This window comes from Grus americana, chromosome 19 (assembly GCF_028858705.1).
Source record: "Grus americana isolate bGruAme1 chromosome 19, bGruAme1.mat, whole genome shotgun sequence".
NCBI classification, from domain to species: domain Eukaryota; kingdom Metazoa; phylum Chordata; class Aves; order Gruiformes; family Gruidae; genus Grus; species Grus americana.
In genome coordinates this window covers 1,124,836-1,149,011 of record NC_072870.1, presented here as the reverse complement: position 1 = coordinate 1,149,011, position 24,176 = coordinate 1,124,836, and the positions used below count along the sequence as shown (strand labels likewise).

General features: G+C 43.7%; 1 protein-coding gene across 7 annotated transcripts in view; it reads right to left on the bottom strand.

Annotated features, from left to right (window-relative positions):
- Positions 1–24,176, bottom strand: part of TYW1B (tRNA-yW synthesizing protein 1 homolog B) — a 107,777-nt gene that overhangs the window by 83,119 nt on the left and 482 nt on the right. For 3 of the 7 annotated variants that reach the window (XM_054847796.1, XM_054847798.1, XM_054847797.1), the window contains exons 2-8: positions 23,106–23,248; positions 22,260–22,400; positions 21,599–21,700; positions 20,600–20,794; positions 19,505–19,786; positions 18,207–18,323; positions 5,017–5,143 (exon numbers count right to left, since the gene is read on the bottom strand). In XM_054847796.1, the coding sequence (XP_054703771.1) occupies positions 5,017–5,143; positions 18,207–18,323; positions 19,505–19,786; positions 20,600–20,794; positions 21,599–21,700; positions 22,260–22,400; positions 23,106–23,234 (1,093 nt within the window). In that variant the 5' untranslated portion in view covers positions 23,235–23,248. Of the gene's footprint in view, positions 1–3,274; positions 3,354–5,016; positions 5,144–18,206; positions 18,324–19,504; positions 19,787–19,936; positions 19,997–20,599; positions 20,795–21,598; positions 21,701–22,259; positions 22,401–23,105; positions 23,249–24,176 lie in introns of those variants that run through there. The other 4 variants (XM_054847799.1, XM_054847800.1, XM_054847802.1 and 1 more) reach the window with 4 other exon arrangements.

The following is a 24,176-nucleotide window of genomic DNA, read 5'->3' as shown; positions in this document are numbered from 1 at the left end:
GGATTCTTCCCCTTTAACTGTGTATTCACTGTTTATTTACACAGACATTTTCTAAGGAACTGCAAGAAAGTTTAGTAGGCTTAACTCTGCCTGCTTTCAGTCATTGTATTTATTCTGCTTACTAAGAATAATTTTCTATTGTGCAAACTAATTTTTAATCTTCCCGTGGCCAATATTTGAATTCTGTGGTACATTTCAGGGACTGCACCAGCGTTACTAATCCCTGGCCCAGCTGTGAGCTGCTAGTGCCACCTGGAGTTTAATAGCCATACATAAAGCACACCGAATCCCAAAGATGCGTGCAAACATTTTAACGCACAGCATGCAAAAGTATACATACAGCCGCACCAATCTCTGTGCTACGTCTTTGCCCAGTGGATCTCATTTCCTAAGTCTGGACACTCGAAAAACTCAGCGCCGTGAGCTGAGATAGTCAGAAGAGCTCAGAGCTCCAGGCACTAGAAACCTCCGTCCAGGAATGGGCAGCAGACGCCACTAGATACTTTTAAAAACCTGATCTCAGACAAGGTTGGTAAGCACTTGAAAAGCCCAGTCTTCAATATTTTTTCTGAAGTCAGCCTCTTGATTGCCCATATACACTGAAAAACATAGAGCAAAGTCTATCTTTATATCAAGCATGAAGTTTATATCAACTGCATGAAAACAAGCAGTTACTGAAGCAGCCCGTGCTATTTCAGATACAAGCTGTCTCCTAATACCACTTGCCTTTGGGTACAAATAAATAGAGGTATCCTGGACACCCCAGTGCTAAACTGTAGGCTCACTTAACCAGGGAAGACTGAACAGTTCAACTGGACTACAGCAAAACTGTACCTGTGCTAGCAGAGACACAGCAGAATAATTTATACAATGTCAGTGGGGTCAGTCTTTAGGTATCATTAACCCATTCCCATTGCATTCCCTACCACGAAAAGCAGAGTTTTATTTAGTAGTGCTACAGTAGAAGAGCACAAAGCAAACAGCATGTTGGAAATATGCGGTATGAGCAGCTTAAGAAATCCAGGTCCTTGGAATCTCCTAAACAAACAGTCAGCTCTTCAGGGTTTTGAGTTTCGTTTTTCTACGGTTTATTCCTGCACATTTAAGAGAAGCCCAAAGACGACCTGAAGCACTGCTAAATACAACTGTAACTTGATAGGGATGATGAAACTGGCTGTCACTGTGCAACATCACGTTTGACCTCCAAGTATTTCCAGAAGTCAACTGCAGCAACACCATGACTCCCCCAACTGCCAGCCTTTGTTTTGGTATTGGTGTTCAGTCCAACCATCGCTATGAATAAAACATTTGGCAAGTCGTAGAGTGGTTAAGACTAATGATGGTTAACAACCCAAACACAGCACAGGTCTTTGAGCTATTGCTGTACCGATTTTGTAGCAGCAGGAAAACATAAAACATAGTCAGTATTTTATAGTCCTAAAATAAGCACAGCTGATACAGGGGACACTGAAGGAACCCCCATGGATTCACACTGGGGGTTTTTTACAGTCAACTTTCCTATTAAAACAGCAGCTCAAGACTCTCTCTAAAGCTAAAGAAGGATTTAAATGCACTTCCTGAAAAATCAGGAGCTCTAGAAAGGCAAACTTCACCATGGACAAGATCCTCCTGGTACCCAGGCCAAGCAAAAAAACCTTCCAGCCCAGCAGGGATTGTTTCAAGAATCTACAAGCACTGGCAGAAAGCAAATGAGAACACGTCAAGCTGTATCTACTAGTCACCACAGGAAACATGAATATGAAAAGTTTGTTTCTATTTTCAGTTTATTTCACAGTATCTACCTACCTAAACAGATGAAATTACTAAAGCATTAACACAGCAAAGCGGTACCACTGCAAGTGTCACACAGAGCCCAAGTACTTCAACTGTCAGCCGCTCTCTCCCTGCTATATTTGTAACTTGGAGGCACTAAATAGTTTGTGCTGTGTTTGTATTTTATGCAAGACTGAACACTGATGGAAAGGGAATCAGCGTTTTCTCACAACACAAGGTTGACTATGACTTGAAAAAGCAACTATTACAGAGCATCTTTTATAAAGGTATTTGCAACCAGGTAACTACAAGGACTAACATCTATACAACCCAATAAGTGAGGCTATATTTAGCTGAAATTCAAAACCAGTGCTAAAATAAAATCATTGTTTAAGCAATATTCTGTATTCATATTACTATATGAAAGTAAATTTGTCTGAAGGTCAATCAAAATAAGGAGTGAGTGTTGCAATAGTCTGAAGAAATGCTGTTCAAAGGCAAACTTCTGTTATGCAACTACAATTTAAAAGAACAGCTTTCTCCTGAATCACTAGTACTGGTTTTTCCTTCTCTTGGGCTAATTATGCCCTCAGGGATAATCTTGAAAAGACACTGAACGTACACCCAAAGCAACCAGTTGTTGCTAAATAAATTAGATTATCTTTTGACTACATTGCACTTGTTATTTTGGGGGAATGGTGCTGAGGGAAGGAGGGAGTAGTTTTATTCTTATAGCCACATAAGCCTGTCTTGGTGTGTTATTTGCAGAAAAAAAAAATGTTATATGCCATGTGAAAAGAGAAAGGCAGCTTCTCTTCTTCACTGTTGAGTGTCCATCACAGAATTAGGTGAGCAGCAGAGGAAAGGAGGGGAGGGTTAGGCCAGGGAGAGGCAGCTGTAACTGTAAGGATACAAACACAACAGTTTTAGGTCTTTGAAAGTGTAAGTAGATCCTACTGGTTGATCCAATGCTGGCACTATCCTAAGTGTCAGAGGAAGGCAGAAATACATACCTACTTATCTGGATAATGAATTCCTGTCCCTGGACATGACAAGGAAATCTGAGTTCTCTGGGGAGCTTGTCTTTGTATCAAAAAAATTATGGTAGAAAGGAGACCTTCCCTCCAGCACAGTTTTCAATTTTCAAATGACCATTTTTATAGACCATTAGAAAAGCACAGATTCCTCCACTCCCCAAACCCAAACCAATACAGACTGGGTCTGAAAGTGAGCCAGTGTGAAACACTCCCGTGACTACCATGGCACAACACAGAGCCAGCAGAGCCCTGCACCACAAAAAAAGCCAGGGCAGCATGTCAAAAATCACCCACTACTCCCCTCTCAGAGGTCAGTGCCACAGGCAGTCTCCACAGCCCATCCAGGGTTCCTGTGTCCTAAAACAAAACCTGAGATGTCTGGGGGACTTGGTGCACCTTTCCATGGTGCAGCAGCCCCTCTGACCTCTCAGAAGAGGGAACTTGCAGCAGATACGCGTGCTTACCTCCCTGCTGCCTGTTTCTAGACAGCCCACTTCTGCCAGCCAAATCCACCTGTCCCGTAAACTTCCTTGCAGGCAGATAGAACAATTAGACTTTGGGATCAAACAGAGATGTAGTAACTGAATGTGGTTCTGCTGCACCACTGTGGACATGAAGAGGAGGTAAAGTCATTGCTAAGCCTTTGCTTTATTCATAGAATCATAGAATCTTAAGGTTGGAAAAGACCTCTAAGATCATCAAGCCCAACCGTCAACCCAATACCACCATGTCTACTAAACCATGTCCCAAAGTGCCATGCCTACATGTTTTTTGAACACCTCCAGGGATGGTGACTCCATCACCTCTCTGGGCAGCCTGTTCCAGTGATTGAAAACCCTTTGGGTGAAGAAATTTTTCCTAATATCCAATCTAAACCTTCCCTGATGTAACTTGAGACCATTTCCTCTTGTCCTTTCACTAGCTACATGGGAGAAGAGATCAACACCCACCTCACTACAACCTCCTTTGAGGTAGTTGTAGAGCGCGATAAGGTCTCCGGTCAGCCTCCTTTTCTCCAGGCTAACCAACCCCAGTTCCCTCAGCCGCTCCTCACCAGACTTGTGCTCCAGTCCCTTTACCAGCTTCGTTGCCCTTCTCTGGACATGCTGCAGCAGCTCAATGTCCTCCTTGTACTGAGGGCCCAAAACCAAACATAGTATTTGAGGTGCAGCCTCACCAGAGCCATTCAGACTACAAATGTAAAGAATGGCTCTTTATTTTACAGCTGTGCTAAGGTTAATGAAAAAACCCAGTGACCAAACATGTCAGATACTTGATGGGCAGAACACAAATACCAGTGACCTACAAAAGCTCAGGCCAAAGAACGGCTGAGATCCTGGGAAGCTGAGGTGTTGGGATCCCACAGGACGGGGGTAGAACTTCAGAGCCCAACTCTGTAGCCAGATGCCTCCACTACAATAACCAGAAGTATGTTCTCAGAAGCATCAGGAGAGATACTATCGATTTAGCAAGAAACCTGAGCATTCCATTTTCTTTATTACGTATCCTAAAGAGACACCAGAAATTAGACTAAATTCCCTTCAGCCTCCAACTGAGCAGCACAGGGAAGCTCACGTCACCCTTCTCCCAGCTCTGCCACTCAGAACTGAGGCTTCTGAACTGCAGGGATGTCAGTCTGCCTCTTCTCTCATGCTTGTCCTCTGTTTTAAAAAAGGCATTAAGTTCATTAAAACTGTTCTCCACAGCTCATAGGAGAGCTACTGATATGATAGTCTAGTGGATTGTTAGTTTGAACTACTTCCTTTTCTGGAAGTAAGTTTCAGCAAGAAAATCAGAGTTTGAAATAAAAGCAGGAGACTAAGACGCAAAACAGAGATGCAAAGCTGATCTTTAAATATTCTTTTAGAAACCTTCACTCTGGGAGCTGGTGGCATGTGGGTCTATCATCTTCTCTCTCACACTGCCTTACTGGATACCTTAAACCTGTGAACTCTGTTACACTCTCCACACATTATAGTATGCATCACGCCGAGATGCACTGCCCAGCTTTAGATTCTTCCCCTGCAACAGCCAGGTACAAACAGCCCCTGCCTAATCTGTCCCACCTCTGGTTAGGGCCTACCACGACTGAGGATCCAGAACAGTACCTTTAAGGTGAAGAACACCATCCTTCACTTGCTCTGTTAAAAGTCTACCCCCAAGACTTCAAAGCCTGCTCCACCAGCTGGTCTTTGCAGAACCTCACCTTGTTTTGTGAGCGCTTCTCTCAGAGCCAGGGTAATCATCTCTCTCTTTTCACCCTCCTCCTTCCTCCCAGTGTTCTCTCGAGTCAAGCTTGTTCCAACATCTCCTGCCTCGAGCTCACGTTCTCTCTGTTTAAAGACAGTAAATTACAACATTCAGATTCAAGCATTGCGTTTTAAACACTGTGGCACAGTTCAGCCATGGATCTACTAAACTTAAAACTGATGCAAGTGCCCACACATGAATTCTTGCATTTTTGTAATCCTGCGTTTTAGCCCTATTCCCAGCAGCTTACGACACTTCCAGAATTTAGGAAAGTACATTGAAAAAGAAAAAAGTCCCATGACATACTACATTTGTTCTACTAATACAGCAATAAAATTCTTTAGGACATTTTAAGAAACAAGGTGTTTGAACCTCATCTGAGTGGGGGGGACTCCAGCATTTAAGCCCAACTGCCCAATAACCTTATCTCTTTGCAGAACACAAACCGGAGGGAACAAACCATTTTGTGCCTGACACACAATTGCCTGGAGTAACAAGCAGTTATTGTCCCAATTATTTGGAACGGGTCAGGGATCACACATCACCACAAGGAGTCAGACAGTCCAGGAGTTTGCGGAGTAGAAGTCACCTGAAAAGGCAGCCACGCACACCACCAAAATTCAATGATCACCAAAGACCCTACAAGAAAAGGCTGTTTCTCCTCTGCCCCGCAGTTGGCTCCAGGCACATGAGCTCCAGCATCCCACCTAAGTTTAACTTCCTGCAAATGCTGCTTTATAAGACATGGTTAAGCCCTTGGAGCTTACTTAAAACCAAAGGCAGGAATATCACATATTAGCATAAAGTTACAAGTGGGAGAACATAAGCACATAAGAAATTGTGAATCCCCCACTGTGTAAGTGTCACTTCTGAGACTTTATGGGTATTTATTGTTTCATGTCTGCATAAATAAGCATGAAAGTGCAAATAATTACTTTGGTATTTCATGCAACTTGTAATCTGTCAGTTCTTTATGGCTTTTTTGAAATATTAGAGGAGTTATGGATGAACAACAAACAAAAACCAACAGAGGACATTTTGTTTTCACAAAACTGAGGCTATTTCATATCCAAGACTCTTTTGTGCCAAAGACATCAAGTTCATACGAATGCTTCCAGTTTGAGTCTACCCACCAACTGTTAGTATCACTAAGGAAACCAGTGCTCTTGGCTTGCCAACCCATGTTCTTCAAAAACAGGGAAAGTAATCTAGCCGTTTCTAGACACAAACGGATTTCTTTTGTACCTGAGCAAAATTTCAGAAAATTAAGGTGCCTCAGGAGCAAGAAGAAAAACCCACACAGACTCAGAGGTTCAAAGACAAAACAGAGTTCCTAATAAGCACTTAAGAAGGGAAGAGGAAAGAAAAACATTTAGGGACAGTATTACCTTTCCTACTCATTTTGAACAAAACTTTGCTCACTGTTTCTGTGAGGTTGTGCAGGGAGGTATTTTCTAATGACCAGTAACACAACGTGGTCCTTACCAAAGAAAAAAGCTGTTTCCATCTTCTACTTCCTTTCACTCAGTTTGCTGAGTTCTTAGGCAGAATTTCATTGGTTTCTATAACACATCAAAACTTCCCTGAAAGGCTAACTCTATTAAATACTTGTCAGCTTTAAAAGCTCATTTCTTGAGACTCTATCTTCATTTATCAGCAAGACGCTTCAACAGTAAAATATTAATATTACTGGAAAAGCCTCATGCATAAGGAAGGAGAGAGATAAAATCCTCATCTTTTAACTATTAAGTCTTAAATAAAGAGCTTCTCCTCCCACAAGTATCATTTAACCCAGAACTAGGACCAGCCATCTACTTAAAAAGGGAAGGCACTATCTTAGCAGAGATTTGTTAACTACTCAAGGCAAAATGCCATGCAGGATTTACCTCACCTATCTGCTCTACCATCTCATGTCAGGTTAATTCTCCCAGAAGAACTAAATATGCATTATGGGGCACATCATAATATCAAAAATGCAGAAACTGACTTCAGTACAAGCAAGCCATTCCATCCAAGACAGCCTTCAGATACAGAAAATGTCCTTCTGAATGTGAAAGGTTTGCATTTCTACCTGCCTACTGCGCCTGTTACTGCAATATCTGAGGAAAGTCCCCAAACATAAGAACAACAAATATAATTGCCTTACTGGCAGGGCAGAAACATTTATTTCAATAATTATTTTTCCCTTCACAGAGATGATATTTTTCCCCTCTCTCATCCTGATGTGAAAGCCTATAAACAAAATAATCATTTGTTTTTCTCTGAACTGCAATACCTGACTTGTTCGGTTTGGGAAGCAATTGGCTTCAGATATTTCTCATGGGAAATGGAATTCACAGCACTGGGAGTTTTACTTATTTGCTTAATAAACCTTTCATATCTATTATTTAGAGTTTGAGTGGAGAGAACAAAGTTAACTTTACACAGAGCAAACTTCTCAAGTTCTGGTGATTTAGCAGAAAGCCCTATAATAAATCTAAGGCAAATTACTGTCTTTCCATAACAAAGCAAGCAAGTAGTGACAAGAGGCAGCTTTTCATGCCTTTGAAATACTTCACTGCTGAAAAACTGAAGAGTCATCCTCTGGTCTGTGTTCACAAACAAGAGCACCCACAGAAGAGAAAACCTTGGGAATACACCTCACTTTCTCAGCAGCACGAGCCTCAGCGCAGCTCTTGCTGCAGCCTGCTGGAGCGGGGATTTTTGCTGCTGCCACTGAAGCAGACCTGAATAAAAGCAATTGAACTGCATGTGTAATGACTTCGGATCAGCTCCTCTACAGGGGAGAGCAAGAAAAAAAAGAAAATCTTTTCCCTTTTATTGCTATACAGGCAGCACAACAGGCAGAGATGGCAGATACTTCACGGGCAGGCACAGGAAGACCATTTTTGATTGCTCAAGAGGAGAGGGGATCCAACGGACACATGCAAGAACCTCAGCATTCCCTGCCAAGGCAGAGGTGCTGCTGCCCCTCTGACAAATCACAGTTCAAGTGCTTGAAAGGATTTCCTACGAATATGCCTACCTACCACATCCAAATACAGCCAACAGGACATGCTTCTGCCAATTCTCTGCTTTGAAGTGCTCTCGTCAGGACATCAAGGTGCCCCATCTCTCCCTGTTGTCTGGTTTATTATATCAAATGCTCTTCAAACTAAGACTGTGGGAGTGAGAAAATTGGAAAAAAAGATGCTCATGCAAAAGAAGTGTTCCCTGAACTACCTTAAATTATCATTTTTAGCCTCATGGCTCTACTTATTGATGTCCCACAGCTGAAAAAACATGCTCCCCAGAGAAGTTTTTACTCCTAGAAGGAAAATGACACCCAGAATATCCCCATTTTGACTGAACTTCTTTCCTACTTAACCTCCCAGTGGTCAAACAAGAGGCAACTCCTGGCCCTGTCATGATTTACAGCCTCATCCATCGAAAGGCTCCAGGATCTTTTAACAAACGAAAAGCATAAACATTAAGAAAACAGTAATACATTGGGGGCTGGAGCCAGGACTAACAGAACCAGTGCTAAGGGAAAATATTGGCAAGGCTTTCAGGAAAAGACTGCCTGGCAGCAAGAAATATTAGTAAAACTTTCCCAGGGGAGTGATTAAATGAAGTATTAAAGTTCATGAATTCCATGAATGAAGAGTTAAAGTTCACACCAAGCAGAGCTCTGGAAGCGATACTCCAGCCAGAAAAGCTGACAACTCTTCCCCTAGTTCAGGCTCATCTGTTAGCAACACCATAGGCAGGAACCACATGGGGGGTTTTTGGAAAGTTGATTAGACACCAGGCTGCCCACAGGAACGGCGCTTGTTTCCTTACAAAGCATCCTTCCTGCAAAGCTAAAACACATGGAAAAAGAATGGGACAGGCAGTAGGCTTGCACAAAGATACTCTTGAACACAAGAGAAGAGTAGTAGTAGATCACTAGTGTACTATGGGGACCTTCCTGCTCCAGGGAGAAAGCTCTGGCTGTCACAACCCGACCATAACAAACGGAGACACAACTGCAATTTGCTCAGTCCGTGGATGAAACACCCTGCCAATCTTACAGTGACACGGGATACTAACTGCTGTCAGTCACCAATAAAGCTGGCTTTGAACATTTGCAAGTGAGCACAAAGATGAATACTGGAAGCTTGGATTGAGTAATCAGTGAACCAGCAAACACCCCGACAGCAAGAAAATCTTATTAAAAATAGCTACTAGAGTCTACATAATCACAGGCTACATATCCACTCCATACGTCGCTGCTCAGTTAAGCACAAAAGCCTGAACTGAAGCAAAAAGCAGACAAGGGTTGAAAGCGTGGCAGCTGAGAGATGGGGAACTTGGCAATCCATTACCTTGCCATGAGTGAAATAGGACCTGCCTTGATCAAAAGCAAAAATCATGGCATGGGTTTTCAAGAAGTGTCCCTGAAATGGGCAAGTCCAGGAGAAGTTCTGACTGATACCAACAACAAAAAACCCCAAAACCTACCAAACAAAAGAAAACCCAAACACAAAACACTCAGAAGCAAGATTGTTTTCCCCTGGAATCGAAACCTTTGAATTTTCAACAAGCTGAAAGGAAGTCTCCCTCCAGATCTACCTCACTATGCTGTAGAAAAACAGAAGGTCCCTCACATTGTTGTGAGGCAGCAAGTACCAGCTGCCACCCAAAGAAAGGACACTATTCAAGTGGATCTGCAGCTCAGCCCCCGCAGAGGGAATCCTGTGTTTTCTTTAGTTTGAAAAGCCAACAGTGAGATTTTTTGGACATATACAACAGCATTTTAAAGCCCAAACTCACACAGACAAGAAGTGACAGAAGACTTATGCTGCTATCCAAGTGAATCAGTCTGAAAGGGCGCTGTGCAGCTTCTGTGAAATGCAGAAGGATAAATGATCCCACCAGCATCCATTTTCTTGTAGGTTCCACATTCAGCCAGAATCCTCAAGGACAAAAAAAATTCCCAGATCACAACTCTAGAAATATATCTGCATGGCTACAGCGGGGCTTAAGATTGCTCCACTGGGCTATAACACCACTGCTCTGCTGTAGGGAAGGTTTTACAAGGTGTTGTTAAACCACAACTCCATTTCACATACTGCTGCATGATTCTGTCGACATTTGTTTGATTTGGGAAACTTCCTTGGACACACCATAAAGATGACTGATTTTCAAAGGAAACAAAAGAATCAAAACTAAAAATGTGTCTGTCACCACCCAAAAGTGCCTAGCTTATATTTGAAAGTTGTGCCATATATTCACATTTTTATTCCTTTTTTTCTGTGCTACAGAAATCACAACTAAAATCCAGGTATCATGATTTAACAAGTGTCCCAAAATGCCCAGCCTAAAACCAGTAAGATTTTCCACTTCAGTCTATTTCGCTTTCTCACACACAGAGCACGCAGCACACATCCTTTCACAATGTCTTGCCATATTTTGCAGATTTTTAGAAGGGCTCTGTAAAAGACTTCTCCATTCCATCATTTCTTTCTTTTCCTTGCAGTTTAGAACTAAAAGGACATTTCATTTCAACAGCAATCTTTCAAGTGGTCAAAACGCCATGCACACATTTAAAAAAAAAAAAAAAAAGATGAATTTTGATTCTGCAATCATTTGCTATGTTTTGAAGAAGTCTCCAGTCAATCTGAGCTAATACCAGCTAGAGGTGTATTTCCGAGCAGCAATAGCTGTTGTGGAAGAGCCAGCCCTTGTGAGCAATAAAGCTGGCCAGACTGCAGACTGCTATTTTGTGTTAGAAACCCTGAACACCTTCCGCAGAAAGGAAGGCATCTAGTGCACACTAGTGTACTGACACGCGTCAGCATCAGCAAGCAGTTCTCATACCTGCCTTACAGATGCAGCTTTCACTGGTCTTCAGAATTCTTATAGGAAAGTATCTAACCATAAAAATGTTAATACGGGTCATGAAACACTAGGAAAAGTGTTGAACTCTCTTGCTCAATGTTTTTTGTAGGACCACGAGAGTCCCAAGCAGAACTCCCCACTTGGGTTAGTCTTCCCAGGAAGACCATTTTGCCAAAGTCTACATGCAAGCTCACAGTCAGCAGAAGGGATAGGAAAGTCCCTATTTGCATTTTTTCAACCTTTTATCCTCCCTGAGTGGGAGCTGCATTCAAGTCTTCCAAACACCCAAATTAATGGTTTTGGTCTGTAGCCCATTCAATGATATGCATCAACCAGCTTTTCAGAACTGTTAGATGAGAGGCTATGAGATTATCGTAAGAATACATTATTAAAGTCAAAAGGAAATTGCCTGGTTTCTAACATAATCAATCTTCATCGACTGTAAGATAACGTAACCTAAGAAAACAGACCAAGACAGATATCCAACAGCTAAAGCTCCACTTTCTTCTTTGGCCTGTAATTTTGGCATCAGAAATTACTTGGTGTTTCACCTTCCCATGGGGCACACAACAGAGCTCCATGCCCACAACCACACAAGCTGCTTTTCCAGCAAAGCCTTGTGCTTCACACTTGGGTCTCTCCTGAACGCTTCTTTACCAGTGGCACCAAGGCTCTGGCCATGCCAGGGCAAAAAGGAACATGATTTCCTCATGCAAAAGCTTAACTGCACTATTACAAGAAAAATCCACAGCATGGTTTGGCACACGTGTAATACAAAAACAGTTTAATGCCGTATTAAAGCATCCAGCCCCTTCTGTAGAGCTGAGATAATGCTACTTCCATTCTCTTCTGCCACACTCTTCTGCTGAGAAAGCGTTTAGGAGAGGCTCCATCTCACCTGCATGCCCACACCACCTGGCAATGTGCAATCCCCATCTCATGCCAAGCCTCTGCAACCAACAGCAAAAGAGGGATATCAGGATATCCGTTCTGACATCAATAGGGTAGCTACTTTGCCTGCTTTGGCAGCCCAAATATCAGCAAAATAAACAAAATTGTGGCTCACATTGTAACAGGAAAGAAAAAGTAGCTTCCACTGTCCATAACTGGTGGTGCCCTTCACACAGAGGGGCAGGACACCGAGCAAGACAAAGATGTATATTTCTGCAGTCGAGAGGCACTTACGAACTATACTGACCACTGGGCAGCCACAGCGAGTAAGAAGGTTTGGTTGGAGACTTACTGCCAGCTGCCCTGCTGAACACCCCGTCTGCAGGGTTCGTCTGGCAGAACACGGACGCATTTACTGTCCCTCATAGCACCTCATCCAAACACCACATTTATTTGGCAGCAGATGCTGTGCTCCCACAGGACATCCCTGTGATACTCTTTCCTTAGATATAGCAACAACATCAACGGGCCACTTCCTCCACGCTTCTCCTGGTAATTACCATCAGCAGATAATTACCCTGTGTGTTGATTTGTGGACTTCCATTCAACTGTGTTATTTGGCTGGCAAGAACCTTAAAAAATGCACAGGAAAAATAAACACCTGAGAAATGCAACACAGTTTGTAAGAAATGGTAGGGAGATGGGCTGGACTGCTGCAGGCTAAACCCTGATCATCTCCAACAAGAGATGTGGAGAAGAGGTTGAAAAAAGTAAAAATAAAAATAAAAAAGAGAAGCCAAATACACAGGAGGACTTCAGAATTCCAGAATTTTTTATATCCATCAGCTCTGCTTCACTACCCATTTACTAATTAACTTACAACAGACTACAGAACAGCAAAGGATACAGGATCTACCACCCAGGGCAAAAGCAAGAGCTTTCATTCATAGATCTCAAAGCCCTTTACAAAGGCTCATCAAGGAAGCCAGTATCATATTGCATGTCAAAGATGGAATGTGCAGCCAAAGGTTACCTTTAAAGTATTTTTTTCTTCCCACCCCCCCCAATTTTTCATTGGGCACTCCCAAGTCCTTCCTAGAAAAGGCAAACCTCAAGATCTCTTGTAATGTTATTTATGAATCGCAATTCTTTTCAATAGCCAAGGTTTAGAGAAGAAAGATTTGAACACAGGAAAGGGGAAGGGTGAAGTGTCCCTGTGACAAATCCAGATTTTAATGCTAGAAATACTCCCCAAGCAGTTAAATGATATTTCTTAAAGCTTACTTTAAAAATGTAGGATCACACTGAATATGAGCCAGAGTTGCAGAGGTCAAAATCTAGCCCAGAGACCAAGCTGTTGCAGATAAGAGCACATTTTCCCTATAGGAATCTTTCACCCATTAGAAGTTAGAGAAAGTTTCTGGAGAGCTCTAAACGTGCATGTTATTTTTAGCTGTTTCTACATCTGACAGTTAAGCATCCCAGCCTTATTCAATTCAGCTAAAATATGGCTAACAATTCTTGTATGCTCTAAATGTTTCTGCAGTAATTCTTAGTCTGTAAACCTCATACCTTCAATTTGCAAATTTTAAAACTCACTGTCCCATTTCAAACAAAACTCCACCCAACTTCATTACAAGTTTCTTCACCCAGCGTCAGCAAGGTTTGGTCTTCCCTAGCAGCCACACGCTCACCAAAGGCTCTACGGAAACACTGTGAACAGTGTGATTTACCGTCCCAGTGGTGGCAGAACAGCTAACGTAGGATGACTTTATAGGGAAGAGTGCCAAAGAGGGTCAGGAAACCTCCCCTGTGGCAAAGGGATGTAGAAGTAAACAGAAACTTCTTGAACATGCTCTCTGGGACATACTTTGTGTCCTTTAGCTCAGTCTTGGTCTTGCTCTCTCACACATACCCTTCCTCTGTATTTACATTGCAAATGTGACTATCAGCATCATTAAAGTTTTTGTTTTAGAAAACAAGAACATTAATCTCAAAATTGTGTCAACAAAATATGCCCATTTGATTACTTCCCAACCCATCCAAAAAAAATTAGGATATTATTATTATTACTCATGCCTGCAGTTTATAAATATGAAAGTTAATAAAGCCATTTCATTCCCTGGGAACCAGTCTAGATTGATCTGTCTTTCTAGTTTATCACAATCTCCCAGCTGTGGGAGATAATCAACATTAAGAAATGGTGTCCCTAAGATTAATAGCAGTCTTGCAGGCCACAAAAATACCCATTAGATTTCACATTTTATCTGACAAATACATTTCAGTGGAGTAACCTTGGAGGACAGGGAAAGTGTAGCCACAATTGTACAACTTAAAAGTCCACTTAGTTATTAAATCCTCTACGAACCACCACTGCCTTCTGCTGCTGCATAACAGCAATTTGGAGAACAGGCCCAGGCTCTCAGCCTAAAAACAAGGTGGAAGGGTAATAAATGCAGAGAAAAAACAGTTTTGAAGCCACCTAACCGCACACTACCTAGCCTGGGATCATCAGGCACCTGAGAGAAGCCACCTCAGCGCTGATGGCGATGGACTGACTTCCCCAGCCCTCCTTTGGGCCATGGTTGTATTATGCTCTGTTGGACTTCCATGCCTAGCCATGCCCTTCATGAAAGTGTAGGCATCCTCTGTACTGATGTAAAGATTTCAGACCAGTTCAGGACCCTAATAAGCATCATCTGCAACTATGTCACCTGCAGCAAGTTCCAAAAACTGAATTACTCAGAAAAAAAGGGCTGGATTTTAGCAGCTATAAAGTAGTCATGACCACATAGCATGAGATTTGGTAAACAAAGTGTGGAATTTACCTTTGTATCAGTCATCTTTTTATGTATTTTAATGATTTCCTGTTGCCATCCAACCTTGTGTCCATTTTTGTACTCAGAAGCAGTATGCAGAAGGCACCATCACCTTGATCTGTGTACCTTTACCCTCAGCAGCTCTTTAAAAATCCATCTCTTTTACAAGGGAGAGTATGTAATAGCTACAGCTCTACCAGGAAGAGAGGTTCTGGCATTCATCTTGAACTCCTGAATCCATCTGCCTGATCCAAATGACTACACAAATCCACTACCTATCTCAAGCCCTTGGACAATACTTCATAAAATGCAATGAAACTGCAGTATGTGGGGAAAAAAAGCGGTAAAACAAAACTCCACCTTGATTTCCATCAAGTCAAGAAACAGGAGATGGATGCAAAGTTAAGGTCACTGCAGAGATTTGAATAAATGTTCATTAGATATACTTGCCTCCACAGCCTCTGCCCTCTCATAAGAGGCAGGACAACAAGGAATTATGACTGTCTGTGGCTGCACATCTGTCTTATCTGCTAGTGAGTGCCACAAGAGGCAACACGTCTGCAAGAGAGATCAAAGCTGGACCCTTAAACATTTTAAGTTAACTGCACTGCACAAGGCAGAACCTACTATTCTGTCTCCCACAGGCAGAGGAGTTAATACACAACAATGAAATCCACCAAACTGCTAGGCAAATTTCAAATTCAAGTAACTCTGGGTATGAAGAAGTGCCTGCGATACAACCCTGAAATACACAGGTTTTCTTTAAGCTTGCTACCTTGTATATGGGTCCCTCAGTTACAAAAACCCAAAGCAGTTGCCCATGTTGATAGGGATTGCTGCAAGAGAACAGATTAGATCAGTGTAAAACAAAAGCGTCAGACTGATTTTACACAGTTCAGCATTCTGCGAGAGAAAAAAGAAAATGGGTAAAGGGACAACGCAACTCATCTGAAGAAAACTTCTCATTGCACAAACTCACAGCCACTGAAGTGAGGATGGGACTTAAACAGAGATGCACTGCAACTGTACCTTCCCGCCGGGAGCAGGAGAGCCTGATCATGATAAATTACTTTCATAAATGCAGATCATCCTGCTCTTTCATATCAAGTCTTCAGCATTTATTTTCGTTATAGTAAATAACTGCACCTACGGGATCATTTTACAATTCAAGTGTTTGCATAAACCTGTTGCAAGTCAATGCGCACATTCCCCACGAGATTCAGCACCAAGACAAAGTTATTTTTTCTCTTGGCTAATGACACAGATAGCCATCGGTTCAGACTCCCTCATGAAATATTTACACAGCTTCGTCCTGCCATCACGCTGGAAACGACACACCTGATCAGGAGAGCTGAGGGTTTACAGCCAAGTCACCGCTGAGGGCTCCGTCTGCGTTACCTGTTCTGGTTACAGAAGCATGAAACCAGAAAAGGAGACTGCAGCTAGGCAGATCAACCATGCAGAACAGGAATAAAGGGGCTAGTAATGGGAACTAATCATTTAAAGTTTCAAAATTAATCAAAAAACCTGGGATGTGACTGCAGCAGCACAGTTCAGTGGCATCAGCCACAAAGAAAGGCTGATCCACAGTTTTAGGGGCTCCTGACCACAGCTGATATCCAAGAGGGGCAGGACACTTCCACACACAGAGCACAAAGCGTACTTCCAGTCCTCACCAGTCCCACAGAGACACTTGCGCTCTCAGGGTTTAACCATTTGCAGGGGCAAGAGGGCAGCATTCAACTGCCAGGGCAGAACAAGTGTTTGCATCTCCTCCAAAGAAAAGGCAGCAGATGAGTGCCCATGCTCAGATGGAAGCCGTCCCTCAGATCAGCGTAGTAACTTGTACACACAACACACAGGCCTCTCACTGCTCAAAGAAAGCAACAAGAAAGCTAAGGAGAAAGTAGCTAATTGTTTGAATCATGCATCAAAGTGATACACAGCAATAAATTTTCACTGCTGATGTATAAAACCATACCACACTGACTTCAGCCGTGCTCACTACCAGAACAATGAGAATGAGAATCTAAGAGCAGGAAGTATTTTATTGCTGTGCTCACTTTTAATTCATAAACTGGACTATGATACATAGTTTTCCTGATTTATACTACACTTTGATCATGGTGTTGCCATATTTTGTCAGTCAGTGAAAACTCAATGCCTGATTTGTCATAAAACCGCTGGACGACAACACCTCCCTTCCCTGGTCTAAACCATCCGACAGGGCGTACTGCTACAGAAAACCCAGTTCCCTTCTTGTCAGTGACCTCTAGTGGGGAGCACATGCAGGAGAAGAAAGAGGACCACTTACAGCAGGTACACAGCAAGAAAGATTGATCCTTTCTCCCTCCAAAGGGGGGGCCAAACAGTCTGTCCATCCATCCTTCTCTTGCCAACTGCTGTGCAGAAATCCGTACAAGCTCAGGGGCAGCAGGTCTCACACAAGCCTACCTCGCTGCTCTCCTAACAGTTTGTTCCAAGCAGCAGGAGAACAAACTCCTTCCCCCTCCCTAAGGTAAGGAACAGATGCCCACATTCCCCTTGTAACCTCCTCCCCTCCCAAGCATGCAGCCTGGCTTGCTGTGGCCCAACAGTGTCACATTGGCCCAAACTGCTGAGGAGACTGTTAAGATTTGGGAAAGAGCCACGAGAAGTCCACACCAGAGGCACACAGGATAAGGAAGGTGTAATTACAGACAGAGGTAGGTTTATTGAGGGGTATGGAGAGCAGCTCAAGGGTTCACGAGGAAAGATACCACCATGGGAAGATCACTAAGAGGGAACAGAGTCAGCAGGTGGCACCACAGTACATCACAGGTCCAGCCTGCGGCCAACCCTTCCCCTCCAACCGCCAACTGTGCAGCCAGCGATTGAGGGGAGCATACTAAGGCTTAGCCTAGCAGCTATTTATATCCTCACTCCTTTCTGTGTGCTAACCAAATAAATGAGTTCAGTATATCCTGTTTGCTGGCTGAACACAGAAAAAAAAAACAAACCATGAACAGAACTGCACAGGAACAGAGACAGTAACAGCCTGAAATGACACAGGAATTAGGGCTGTGCTAGATAGGCTCAGCACAGGTCAGATCAAGCTTGCTGGCTTGCACTGCGAGCACAGCACCTCACCTTAGGGCAGCAGCGAGCAAGGCACAGAAGCTCCCTGCAGCAGCGCATTACCACTCCACCTGCAGCTTTGCTCTCCATTGCAGCACACACCTGCGTTTCAGTTGGCGTACCCACGGGCAGATACAGCAACAGGATTTGTGTTTAGACACCGGACTGAGAATCCCAGTGGCAGAGATGTACATTCAGATCTGAACATAAGCTGCAGAAGTGATTTTTCTTCAGACTTAAAGAGCGGGTTACTATTGCAGCATTTGCTCAGGGAACAAGTCACAGTTAGCCCATAACTATATCCAACACTCCAAGTATGTTCTTTTTTGGGACAGGTTCTCCAATAGCTCATATTTTACTCTAACTAGACCATACAGATTCAAATTCAGCAGGTAATATTTTAATCAATTCAATTGATCAGTGACAGACACCTGGCAGTTCTATACTTGCTTAGTACCTTTGCTTTCTTCATGTGGCTCATGATATTGCCGAGATCTTCAACATCAATGACAGAACTTGTTTCCTCAGCATCAGCCGCCTCCTCCTCGCTACTGGTTTCAAACAACTCCTCTGCCTGCGTAAGAGAGATTAAAGAAAAAAATTAGGAACATATCTGAGTGTTAAACATAAGACCTTCATCTATGCTAACCAGCAAAATCAGCTCTCACCATCAATAAAGACAACTGAAAAGGAACAGTCGAGCAATCACCTGTATAATGTATATGGGGCTTTTATCAGCATTTAAGAGTTCACTAGCACACAGACCACCTGAAACTTAGTCCAGATATCCAGTCTCCAGACCCTTAGTGCTCCGTTTTCCTCATGTGCCTATCTGATCACACAAGAAGTGACGAGGAGGGGTCCAACTGTCACTGCATACTATGACAATCTGGAAGCCTAAACCCCTTTAACTCATCCGAGTGCCCGTGCCTGAACGAACAGGGAGTGAGAGATCTGCTTTCCAAGTCAAACTCTTCAGAGCAGAAAAGCTGTCTTCCTTTCTGTACACAGTCAAGGTACAGAAAACAGCATTCGCAGAACAGCAAAATTTATTCCTCTTGTTCCTGCAGCGGCCAACACATTCAAACCCACTCAGCCAGAAGAGCCCCTATTTTCCTACAAAATTCAATACGGCCACAGCAATCATTTCCAACCCACAGTAAATGGCCTGCAGGGAGGATTAAAGCACCATAGCAGTTCAGGGTCTTGCACTGCAGAGCAAGAGAGGATTTCTTATTCAAAACCTGCAATCAAACACTCCAAAAGACACACAAATGATTACAGGCAGACACAGGACTTGCTCAGATAACACCCTCCCAACTGCCTTTGGAAAAATCTTGGGATGCAGGCAAAGCACTTAAATTTCAACAAGCTGAAGTGGAAGCAGGTTAACTGCTCACAGGGAACTACGTGCTTCCCTCTGCCATGAGACAAAGCAAAGACTGACGAGAACCCAGACTGGCTCCCTGCAGCATCTGTCACAACAGATACCTCCTCCTATTCCAGGGGAAGGCTCCCTCATCATACACATGCCATCTGGCCTAGGTCCACCACCAAGTCTTTGCTCCTTCTTTTTGGAAGACTTATTCTACTCGTTATTCACCATGGCATCTCATCCCTCTTCCCCCTCCACTCCACAAAAAGAAGTATCAAGCTCTCACAGCACCCCCTGGGCTGCAGGAGGAAGGAGAAAACTCAAATAGCATTCCAAGGGCCACTAAACCACAACTAAGGTCCTATGGATTTTGGCTCTACCTCAGTATCCTCGTATTCCGATGCCCCATGGTCATGATCCCTGCTCTCCTTGCTCTGCTTCCCCGCAGATTTGCACTTCCCTTTCTTGCACTTCCCACTGCAGGGCTTCTTTTCCCCTCTGCAGAGCGCCTGGAGCCGACTGAGGAACTTGGCTTTCCAGGCTTCAAAGTCGGCCTCAATGCTGCCATGCTTGCTCTGCGCCACGTTGCAGTCCCCCTCAGCACGAGTCATGATACGGCTGGCACTGAGCATCCACAGCCACCTGTCCATGTTTCTTCCCACCTAGGACAGGATAAGAGTTAGAGAGAAATTAAACGAAGCTCAAGTTAAACAAGACAGGCAATGAAGAAAGCAAGGAGGAAGCCTGGAAGCAGAGCTTCACAGGTAAGCTGCACAGCACTGCAAGGCAGGGACTTCTGGAGTCCCTCTCACCTGCTGACTCAGAGGCCACAAGTCAGTCTGAACAGCACCACAGACCCTCAGCTCCCATCTGGAAATACCCCCGCTGTCACTCTGCTCTGGTGAGAGAGCAGCTCCAGGGATAAGCTTCTCTGTGCGATGGTTGTTGGTCAAAACATCCACAGCCATAACACATTTCATGCAGCCCCAGCTATACAAACATAACACCCTGCTGACAAGTCACGCCATTTTTCTGACCGAGATGAAACTAAGTACCAGGGTAAGATACCATCATATGTTACACCAGGAAATAAAGCTAAAATCCACGCAATACAGCAAAGTACAGAAGATGACAGAGAAAAGCACTCTAAACTCAAAGGCAGCGAGAGGGTTTATGGTGCTGTGCCCTCATGCTGACAGCAAGCTTGCAGAGCTGGGAAGTTCACTCAGGAAGGATTTGCCAAGTTATTAGTGCAGTGCTTACAGGACTCCTTTCCCATTTAAATGGGCAGCACAATTGCTTCAAAGCTGCACTGCCAGTGCCCTGAACCCAGTCCCTCTTCAAGCCCGCACAACAGCCGCAATTCTCACACAAACTACCAGTATCACTCAGTTCTGAGGCATTTAAGAATGTTTAGGGGAGTTTAGCCTTCCAGAGGAGTGGAAATCAAAGAAAGGTGCACAGGACATACTTACAGTGTTGTAATGATCGACATAAACTGAGTTCCCCAAGCCAAACACAGCGTATCTCAGGCCTTTCAGATACATTTTCCCAAAGCGGAAGTCATTTGCAGCCTCTTCTAACCACTTGCAGAACCACGCTGCACTCTCGGTTGGCTGTCCATCTGTGTATGTAGCTACCAAGAACACACAAATGTTCCTGCCAGTTGTCTAATAATAGAAAGAAAACGGAATAGGAAAGATCACTGCGTTTTTCAGAGCACTTGACATCAGTGAGAGAGCTGTAACACGTGGGCAGTTGGGAGAAGTCGAAAGACGAGATGTTTTGCTAAGTGGGTTAACAGTCTTTGGTGTGGGATGACAATCCCAAGGGCGGTGAAAGGCCTCCCTCCCTGAAAAGCCATCTGACATTGGCCAAGAGACATCAAGCTGTCTTCCCCCTACCAAGAGGGACACCATGATCAACCAGAACTGGACACTGACCTTCCCTACCCCAATCAACAGCTGCTGGAACAGACTCTTGCAGCAATAAAGTCTCCCATGGATTCAAAAAGCAACTCTCAATAGTCACAGAAGAAAAATCCATCAAGGATTGCCCAAAATAAAGGCGCATCCCAAGAAGTTTCTAACCTACAAGTCTATAAAGCCTGCAGAAGTATCACCATCATCTTACTCCAGTTTTGAACCCCTCCCGAGCGTACACCATCAGAGACCGAGCAGGGGAACCTGGTGCAGCCACTCTCATGTAACTCGCACCTGAGTTGCGGAACTGGCTCATACAAAGCCACTGTCAGCATCAAAACGCTCTACGCGATCCCTTCCGAGGAATTTTCAAAGTTTAGGTATTTTCTGCTGAGGGTTGATGGGCTATACTCGCTTACGTAGAAGGGAAGCCATTTTCTACACACAGCTTGGGGGATTTCCAGGATAACAGGAGAGTAATACAAGAGGAAAAGAGCCTTCCCAATCCCAGGAAAACCTTTTATTTATTATTCATATTTATGAGGAACCTACCTCCTCTGCTAAACAATCATCTGGATCATAGTCTCCCATGCTAATGACTTCCACAGGCAAATTAAGGGAAATAACTGCTTCAGCCAGACCCTTGGCAAATCTCTGAAATAAGGAATTCAGGAAGTTATCAATTACTTCAAACAAGCCCAGCTATGCACAGTCACAAGAATTCTCCCAGCACAGGAAGAACAACGGCACATGAGAACTGGACACTGCACCTATAATTCCTCTCATTTCAAAAAAAAAAAAAAAAAAGAAAAAAGTATACTGGCTGAAAGAAGATACTTACATTAATTTTAATGACTAATGATTTTACATTTACACACAGATATTAAATTTATTTTTGAGAAAGCACCTAAACCACCCATTCTCTTCCAGAAGACTTGCTAGCAAATGAAGAGTACATTTTAAGAATAAACTTTACACTTCTTCATCAATGTCTCTATTGCATGCCTCACATAAAAGAAAAATGGGGGGGGAGGTTTGTATAATTTTCACTTATCTTTCATGCTGGGCAATGACTTCTAATGCATTAATGAACCTTCTGATGAACTTTCAGATGTTTACACAGTGCAGTGTTTCTAAGGCAAGCAACATCTTCTAATTTCAACAATATTTCAAATCAACCTGATGTACGTGGGAAGAAAAAAGGAACTTATACCTTTGCTGTGCCAGTCTGAGACCCATAGAAGATCTTGACCCCGGCAACACAGACTTCCTTCGCCTGCAGGGTGGCATATCCATTTACTAGTTTGTCTTCTCTTCCTTCAGAAGCAGCTGGATTCCCATTGGATTTTTCACCCTAAGAAACAAGCACCGCATCTCATTCAATCCCTTGCCAAAGGGATGTTAACCCCATTTTCCCAAACATCTTTCAAACACAAGTCCTCTGACCAGGCTCTCAGCACTACGCAAATGCCACAGTTGAAGCATTTTAGCTTCTCGCCCCTAGAGAAACACACGAGGAACTATTTCTCTGAACTAGACCGTGCTACAAGAAACTCATCTCACACCTTGGGGAGACAGAAGGATCCAACTGAACCCCAGAGCCTCCCAACTCACGCAGAACTTCGCTCACCTACACAAGGAGACTTTAACGGCCTCATCCCACTCCCATCCTAAAACCAGTCCAACCTCATCATTAACATCAGTGGAAACACAAACCTGAAAACACCGGGTACAAGCAGAGTGAGGTACTTGAAGTGATAGAGCAACCCAGGGTGACACATTCTTTCAGTAACAAAGTGAGAAGTGCTCAGCTGAGATCTGCTCCAACATCAGAGCAATGGGGGCGTTTAGTTACCCACAATCACGAGACAATCCAAACTGGGATTATAAGCACCAGATGAGGAACTAAACTACCTTTAGGATTTGCAGCAACCCAGCTGGGCCCACGGGGAAGCGGTACATTTCTCTGCACCCGTGGGCACCTTCACCCGGCAACTACTCACTTCCGCATACAGATTTTGGGGTTTTCTCAGACAAAAGTGTTTACATGCTCAGTTACCTTCTTTTTGGTGGTGAAGAACCGAACAACGATCCAAATGCTGATCCCAAAAGCAACAGCAGAATAGATGTAAAATCTGCGCAGCCATGTAGACACCAGGCAAGTAGAGAAAATGCTCCACATATCCATTGAGACATCTAAATCTAGAATAAATCACAGATTTAGCAAGAGCGGATTCCTACAGTAGGAATTTAGAATAAGCACACAAAAAATAATCACATAGCACCCAGAGTCTCATGCCATTAGCTGCTCTCAAGGCTCTACAGAAAACAGCTTTTGGCTAATACAAGACACTCAAAATCCATCAAGGATCCATCCTTCACCTCCTCAGAGGTGACTAAGCTGCGTTTCATCTGCAGACCCAAACCAACATTTTAGACTGCCGTATGGGAACTCTGTGTTTGTCTGAGATAAAGCGGTTCTGTTACAAGGAAAGGCAGAAAACACTTGTGCTGTGCGAGTGCCTGAGAGCAAAAAATCCTTGCGAAACCTTCGCCATATTGTACAGGTCTCACTTGTGCACAGACCCGACACGTGCAGATTTCTGGAGCTAAAAAGCTCCATTTCAAGGGGGAAATGATCTCCAGAGAGCTCGCAGCTAAACACAACCCTTGCTTGTAGGCATTAGGCACCACACGGATTACAACAACTTTGACCCAGAGCTTCAATGCCAGGCTGACATCTGGATTCCATTGAAAGTACTTTTTCAGAATGCTGTCACGTGGGTGATGTTTGACTCGGAACAACTGAGGCGGTTCTGAGCCAACTGGACAATTCAGGGTACACGATGCTGCAGCCAGCAGTGTGCTTGTGATTACCTATCATCTCCTAGGAAATGTTCAGGAGCTTAAACAAGGTTGGTTTGTGAGACTTAGTGACTGAGAAACACAGAAGACACCCCCCTGCTGCTACCTGCAGTCCTCTTGGATCCTGTTTTCACAGGCATCAGAAACGAGCACAGAAATCGAGTATTGCCAAGAGGCCGGGAACTTTATTATCTTGCTTCTCCCCTGGGCTGTCACTTACTGTACCAGACCAAAACCTTGAGGGGATTCCTCCTCACCCCTCCAC